Genomic DNA, 8,385 nt, shown 5'->3' with positions numbered 1-8,385 from the left:
CACTGCTGCTGCCGCCCCGCCGTGGGGCGAGGAGGCGGCGGCGGCGGCTGAAGCGCGCCACACAGCCCCTCCGGTAGCGCGGCGGGCGGCCGGCGGTCTCGGAGGAAGAGGGCTCTTGCGGCCGCCGCTCTCTCGTCGTCGCAGTATTTCCTGTTTGGATTATATCTAGCTTCTCCCCAGCTGCCTCCTTGTCCTCACACTCCCACCCGCTCACACTCCTCCGTTTCTTCGGTTGACGCTGCCCTCGGCCCCGGCTAGGTGCTCCCTCCCGGGGACGCCACTTGCCTCCCCTCCCGGGGTCCGGGGGAGTCCCGCCGAGACCATGAGGAAATTCAACATCAGGAAGGTGCTGGACGGCCTGACCGCCGGCTCATCCTCGGCCTCGCAGCAGCAGCAGCAGCAGCAGCAGCACCCGTCTGGGACCCGGGAGCCCGAGATTCAGGAGACCCTCCAGTCCGAGCACTTCCAGCTCTGCAAGGTGAACCCGGCGCGCAGCCCGCTCCCCCGACATTGAAAATCTGGGGTAGTTTTAGGGGGCAACTCGAGCTTTAACATGGGAGTGCGAGGGAACAGTGAGTGCCAGTAATAATCGTAGCGCGAATAAAGGGCGCACTCCTTCAGAAAACGTTTGCTTAGTGGGTTATTTTGGAGATTGACATCATCTTACTCCTTTTCGTTTTTTTTTTTTCCTCTCCCCTGATCATTTGCAGCAATCATTTCAAGGGTGTTTAAAACGTATTATACTGACCTGTAATTTGTATTCTGACACTGCTAGTAATAATGTGCAAGCTTTTATGTATAAGCACTTTAATAGAATTCACCAACTTTGAAGTTGCTTTTGGAGACAGTGTCTGATGAATATAGTTTATCAAAATGTCAAAGCTGTTCAACTGGATATTTTATCATCGCTTTTCCCTTAAAATGGGGTATGAGTGATTTAAACTGTGAAATCGCAGTTTTTTTTATCATTATGTTTGGTGAAAAAGTTAGCACTGTGATTTTTGCCTATTAATGGCACGGTAATTGCCATAGCTTTCTGTAATTCAGAAAGAATGATGCAGCGAATTAATTCACTAGCTGCTCAATGAGAAATACAAACTAGTCTTGGTAATACCTGCTTTTCCCATAAATACCCATGCGTTCATATCGTCAGAGTTTCTTAAAAGTGTGTACCTACACTTCTCCCCCTAATGCCCTGAAATTATTTGGGGCTTAATAATAAAATGAAAAAATGTGATATGATGTGCTTGTTTGCAGTTGTTTTGCAATTGCAAAATGTTGGAATAGAAGGTTGATGATTGCTTTCCAGAATCCTCAGCTAATTCATCATATGAGCTTTTCCTTAGAAATACTTGCATTTAGCATCTTAATAAAGTCATAACGAAGTGATCACTTTTGAAATGAAATATGAATCACACTTTTAAGTAAGTTTACAGAATTTTTTGACCACTGCAAACTTTAGCAATTTGGCTTCTAGAGAATTCAAGTATTATGGAAAAGCAGAAATTGAAGTGTAACATTGGGATAGATTTTTGGTTTCAAGTTTCATGTGAATAACTTTTGTTTGTTAGCATTGTAGATTCCGTAGTGTTTTTTTTTTTTAAATCAGTAAGTGCATGTATATGTGTTTTGCATTGTTACTGTTCTAAATTCTGGTGCCTCTGTTGACTTTTCTATTTTTAAATTTCGCATGCTGCTTTGGTTGCTGTGATGTAACTTGACCATCCTTAGACTGTTCGCCATGGATTTCCCTATCAACCTTCAGCCCTGGCCTTTGATCCTGTACAGAAGATCCTGGCAGTGGGAACTCAGACTGGTGCTTTAAGGCTGTATCCTTTCATTTAATTTTTTTTTTTAATTTTTACTTTATTCTTCCTAGTCCTTCTGTATTGCTGATTAGTTCCTTTTCCTGTTTAATTCCAAAGAAATGGTGTGATCAGGTATACATTATGTGAAACTGTGTGGTGTTGGCTTTTCCCTTGATTATATGTGTATTCAGGTTATGTGTTGCTGTTTGTTTCTCAGCTCTCTGACTTTTATCCAAAGAGAAGTCTGCAGTTTTGCTTTAGTAACTACTTTCTTTCCAAGGAGCTGTAAGTTTCTAGGGGGAAATATATCTGCTTATACTGGGATTTCAGGATGTACCCTTTAGTTGTTTTTTAAAATATTGTGGGAGATAGATGTTGAACTAATGACCTATTAATTATTCTAATGAGTTAGAGGTTGAATTTTAATTTGAATTTGGTAGTTCCTGACTTATCCATCTAGAAAAATCATTAGCAGGAGACAGATATAGCAAATTAACTTTATATATGTATTTATGAAGGGGTGACGTTTCTTAGAAGTTCTAGAGCGTTTGTGTTGTAAAATACATATGGATAAATGTGCTCTCGATAATATTTTCCTTTTTATAGTCTGTTATTCATATGTAAAAACTATTAGGTTAACTGTACTTTAAAGTGTCAGTATAGAAAGAATTATTTTTCCTGGTTATCTATGAGCTATGGTAGTTTTGTCCTAAACTTTTTTCCAAATACCTACACATTCTTCAATATTATTTTTTAGTCTGAACACTGGAGAATATTTCTTGCTTCCTCTTTTAAACTATTTAGCTTGAAGTAAAATTGTATTTGCTTTTACTATGGCATTTAACCCTACTTGACTTGAATACCCTTATTTTTAAACTTAAACGGAAGAGTTTAAAAGGAAAACGTTCATCCATCTGTAGTATAATATCGGTTTCCTACATATTATTGGAGTAATGCATTATTAGTAATTAGAAAATCGCTAGATGATCTCAGTAGACATTTCTGTGTTTAAAAAAAGAGAAAAAAGAAAAGAATAAAGGAGCTTTACCCCTTTACATTTTAAACTTATGTGGCTCCTGAGAAGGGCAAAGGGACCCAGCATTTGAGTTAAACATGTATCAGGCATTTTACTTACAAATCTTTTAACATCTTTCTTTCAAAGAAGTACTACATGATATCAGAATATGCCTCAGTTTTCCTTTGGGATTTAGTATGCTATCTTCAAAACACTTAATAAAAGTTTTCAAATGAAACATTAAACTATGTTACTAAGTGAAGTTTACCATTCATAGTAAATACTAGTAGTGAGGACGTACCTGTTAAAATCGTAAAATCTGACCAGGCTAAAACTGAATCTGAATTTCTGAGACAGTATCTAGAGAGTTGAGACTAGAGTATTTTTTGGCTCCAATTGTTTAGATAATTTTATTGCTGAACTCAGTGATAAAGACCTTCTAGCTTAGGGTTCCTATTTTAGTCTTGTGAAGATGAAAATAAAGTTAATTTTGTTGGTGTGAGTACTAAGTGTTAGCAGAACTTTGTGTGGTGGCAAGACTACTGCGTTGTTGACTCTAGATAGACCCTTGGAACTGAAAGCAGATTTTTTATTTTTCAACCAAAGAAATTTTATCGCTGGACTAGATGAAAAAATAAAGTTGAGTTAAATTGGTTACTTTTAGATTATTTTCCTTTTCTTTTAAATGGGCTTAATTTTAATGTTTTCCCAGTATGGTCTCAATTTTATCATGGTACATAACTTTTTTTTTTTTTTAAGCAGTCAACCTGGCCATTTATAGTTCAGTATAATTATAAGTGAGTACCACCAGCAAGGCTAATTTTATAAAACCAATTATTTTTATTGTTTTTCTTACACAAGACTTTTACCCCTGATGTGTTTAAGTAACTAGCAAGTTGAGACAAAGAAAGGAGGTAAAATGGTAGGTGTAGTGCTAATTGCCAGTTAAAAGTAAGGATCAGGTGTCCAAAATTATCACTTGTATATGATTTCTGCTATACATATATGTATAGTTAAATATTATGTATAATGAAAATGAACTTGTAATTCTAACTTTTTTTATTTTTTAAAGAACCTCTAGTTCTATATTTAGAATGAAGTCAGGAACCTATTTACAAAATCAGTTTCCACTTGCCATTTCTGTGAACGTTGCAGAGTGACATACTGGTTTGCCCACCAGTAATACCTCCTATTCATACCTTCTGTTAGGTTTAAGTAGCAGATGAGCTTATGAGTCTTATTATGGCTTTAATTTATACGAAATGCCTAAGACTTTTTTATTTTTATCCGATTTCCCACATATGTGATTTAACATATAATGCTGGATTCTCTGTTCTTTGTTATTTTTAATACTAGACACCTAAGATTTATAGATTCTAATTTCAAAGCTCTATGTTGGTTTAACATGTAGACTTATTTACAAGTCTATTTTATTGCCTTGTTCTTTCATATTTTTCCATATTGTAGTTGGACTCTTTTGATCCTTGTCATTATTCTCTCTTCATATTATACTCTTGTAGCCTGTAATACCTTTGCCCTAAAAGAGATCTTTTGAGCAGAGATGTACTTATAGATAATAAAGTCTTTTCTTTCATTTAACTACAGAGCAGAAAGTAGGAGATGTTTTCAGAAGTAGGATTGGGTTATTCTAATTCCAAATGCATTATCTAATTTGACTAATAGGATGTCTTACCAAATGTTGGAAGACTTTATATACTAAGTTGATCTGTATACTTTGAGTTAAAAAAAAAAGTCTAAATGAGAAAGTTACAGCTAATGTCTGTAGACAAGAATTAACAAAAATCTAAGAATCCATAAATATTGAACTGATAATGAGGCAAAGTAAATTTTAGTGCATTTATTGCATTAATGTATAAAACACAACTGATGATATCATAAATATGCCTAATGCTCAACTTTCTTGGCTTCTGGAAAGAATATGAAGTTGGAATGTACTTAGTGATAAGAAGCAAGAAAGCAGAATTTTACATTTGAGCTTACATCGTAGGGATGTGCTCTTTTTGCTATGTAGAAAGTGGTACAGTTCTATTCTTATGAGTAATCTAGAGGTCAGAACTACTGGAATAAAATAATCTAATTATCTATTCTCATATGCATAAATAAAAGGAAGAAAACAGGTTCTGACTGAAGAATGATGGCATTTCTATTAAGCTTGCTATGTCTTTATCTAGACTCTTAGTTCACTCATATAATCTTAACCATGGACTACCCTGATCCTATTTTTGAGGTACAATTTTGTGTAAACACAATGAGGTCATTTTATGTATGAATATTTCAAAGACGAAGCAGAAAAATGGAGTTTCAAATTACTGAATTTGCATAAATGTCTGTGAAGTTTTTTTTTTTAAAAATAATTATCAAATTGTACATATCTCTAAGAACCTCATTTGTCTTCTTGACTTGTGGAAAGTACAGTGTAATAGAGAATCTCTACTTGAGGCATGGACTGTCTTCTAAATTGCATTATAATGTCACTGAATGCAGGCTTACAAAATGATTTTTATACCCTGGAGTTCACTTAACAAGCACTTATTAAGTATCAAACAACATTAGATTTTAAATTGTGGCCTGAATTTTGGTTCTTGTCTTGCCACTAAAAAATCATATGTCTATGTATAAATTAGCTTTTAATGTCTGTTTTCTTAGTTTAAAAATGAAGATGCTGTTAGATGATTTATTCTATGGAAACAATTCTGTGATTCCAAATATATATATATATATATATAGATTGCTCTAGGTGAATAATATAAATGAAATGAAAATAATGATCCTTACCTTCAAAAAATTTCCACTCCTAACCACAGGACTAGAACTAGATAAATATAATTAAAATTAGAGAATTATTTAGGAGTCTACTGACTTTACACAAAAGTCAAGTTACAGGTTTCATCTGATGAACATTTCTACACGTTGGTAGATAAAGGATTCTGAATGGCAGGAAGGAAAGAATAGGCAAATTATTCTAGGCATAGTAAACATCATGGACAAAGTATGGAAAAGGGAGTCATCATGGTAGTTTGGAAGAATACTAAAGAGACTGCTTGGCATAGAGGTTGTTTTTGAGTTGGGGAGAAAAATATGGAGCCAGTTGGTGGAGGGCTTTGAATGTTAATCTGAAGTATCTGGGCATTATCCAGTTAGGAATCATTGCAGTTATATAATGAAATGCTAACAGAAAGTGTGATTTTTAGAGTAATTAATGGGGCAGTGATGTCATGGATGACAAGAATAGACCAAGCAAAACCTCACAGGTAACTATTAATCCATATAGGTAGTAAAGTGGGTCCAAAATGGGAGAGTAAAATGGGGATTGGAGAAGGACTTGATGATTCTTTTGTGTAAAATATTAAGGGGAGTAATTAAAGATGATAAAATTTGCAGATAAAGCTCCGAAGCAACTAAAGACAGAAATAGAGAACTCATTAAAGAGTAGTAATGTTGAATTTGGAATTATGTCATCTTTTAATGTAGTGCCATTTTGAGAAAGTAGCATATCCTTATTAGTATCAGAATTTGATACACTTCTACATTTGATTTCCTTTTGGACTAGTCCTTGGTAGTTTTCTGAATTTTGTTATTGAATGAAACTAATTTAAAGACGTCATTACCTGTTTGGCTTTGTTCATTTATGCTCTGTCACTGTTTCTCAATAGTGGTGGCATTTTGGGCAGGATAATTCTGTGGATTTGTCTTTCACCTTGTAGAATATTTAACATCCCAGGCTACCTCGCACTAAATGCCAGCGTTGCCTTCCCCATCAGTGTGGCAACTGAAACCCCTCCTCCCCCACACTTCCACGTACTCTTGGTTGAGAATTACTGCATTTAGTCTAAATTCCTCTACAGTTAAATGGGAATAATAACCTCACCTAGTTTATGAGGTTATGTTGTTAGGTGCTGTCGAGTCAGTTCCGACTCATAGTGACCCTGTAGGACAGTGTAGAACTATCTCATATGGTTTCCAAGGAGTGGCTGGTGGATTTGAACTGCCGACCTTTTGGTTAGCAGCCATAGCTCTTAACCACTGGGCCACCGGGGTATAAACCCCAAAAAACTCATTGCTGTTGAGTCGATTCTGACTCATAGCAGCCTATAGGACAGAGTAGAACTGCTCCATAGGGTTTCCAAGGAGCGGCTGGTAGATTTGAAACTGCTGACCTTTTGGTTAGCATCCGAACTCTTAACCACTGTGCCACCAGGGCTCCCTACCAAGGCATAGTAAGGATTAAATACAATAATGTGTGTGTGTAACTTTTAAGAGAGCCCTGGTGGCACAGTAGTTAAGTGCTCGGCTGCTAACCAAAAGGTCAGTGATTTGAACCTATCAGCCACTCTGTGGGAAAAAGATGTGACAGTCTGCGTCTGTAAAGATTACAGCCTTGGAAACCCTGTGGGACAGACAGTTCTTCTGTGCTCTTGTAGGGTCCCTGTGAGTTGAGATCAACTCGATGGCAGTAGGTTTGGTAACTTTCAAGACTACTTAGGGACTGTTCTAGTGAATACTCAATGTTTGGTATTATTAGTATTAATATGAGGGTTTTTTTTTCTGTGGTTTTAATTTTTAGGTCCTTCATTCACTTACTTAGCAAATATTTATTGAGCTAGGTACCAGGCTGCCTCTCAAAAAATATGTAGGAAAGCCTTCATATATTTTGCAGCTGATGCAATCTTTGAAGGAGATCTTGAAAAGTGCTGTTTTTCTCTTCAAGTGTGTCCTTAGAATGATTATGTTCTTCTCAACCGCATTATGCAAAATTGCCATTTAGATTAGTAAGAAAATGTATGTGAAAGTTCCTTACACATAATAGGTGCTACATAAATGATTGTTTAATGACTTTCTATACTTGTAAGATAGCATTAAAATGTTTTGACTTGCTGCTTATTAATTTTATTTTACAAAACATAATTGCATTGTTGTGAAATACATCTGTAAATACAGTTTTTGTGTGAAATAGTTAAAAGTGAAATAATTAGTTTTGCTAGAATTTAGCCAGAATTTTATCCACTCTTCTCTTCCCCTCCTTTTTGCATATAGAAGGATTTTAGTCATTTGGAGTTTTAGGTGTAGAGGAGAAATGAGGACCGTGAAATACTTTTGTCTCTCAATTCTCAGCTGTTCTTTAAAGAGGACTTTACGTAAAAGGAAAGATGAGTATTGTATCAGCCCTAAGTGTGTGCTTCATAGCATGAACTACTGTAGCAGGAGAAGTAGACCCATTTACTTTAGAAACAACCAGAAACAGAATTTGCCTGGAAGCAGTTTATTTTGCAGTGGATTTCTTGTGGAGGGAAATAAAAAGTGGGAGAAAGTGTATGCAATTGATAGAAAAGGATATGTTAAATATTGGATAATGAAGTCTGTGCTTTATAAAGCTTTCTGCTTTATGTTGGATGGGTTTTTTTGTTTGTTTGCTATCTTTGTCATTCTCTTTGTTTTCTATTTGTTTTTTAGTCTAATTTGTTTTGAAAATTATAACCTGACTTTGCCATCCTGAGGAAAAGGTAAAGGAATTTTGGGAGAGCTACCGTATTATGAGAAGAT

The 8,385-nt window shown here is 35.8% G+C and overlaps 1 protein-coding gene across 3 annotated transcripts in view; it reads left to right on the top strand.

The window, feature by feature from the left end:
* The first annotated feature begins 23 nt into the window (after window positions 1-23).
* STXBP5 (syntaxin binding protein 5) overlaps window positions 24-8,385 on the top strand; it is a 196,064-nt gene continuing 187,702 nt past the window's right edge. Inside the window, exons 1-2 of one of the 3 annotated variants that reach the window (XM_004368844.2) lie at window positions 24-478; window positions 1,732-1,829. In XM_004368844.2, coding sequence (XP_004368901.1) covers window positions 323-478; window positions 1,732-1,829 — 254 coding nt within the window. In that variant the 5' untranslated portion in view covers window positions 24-322. The remainder of the gene's footprint in view (window positions 479-1,731; window positions 1,830-8,385) is intronic. The other 2 variants (XM_023729224.1, XM_004368845.2) reach the window with 2 other exon arrangements.

This window comes from Trichechus manatus, unplaced genomic scaffold, assembly GCF_000243295.1.
Source record: "Trichechus manatus latirostris isolate Lorelei unplaced genomic scaffold, TriManLat1.0 scaffold00002, whole genome shotgun sequence".
Classification (NCBI taxonomy): domain Eukaryota; kingdom Metazoa; phylum Chordata; class Mammalia; order Sirenia; family Trichechidae; genus Trichechus; species Trichechus manatus.
This window is presented reverse-complemented; position numbering and strand designations above follow the sequence as displayed.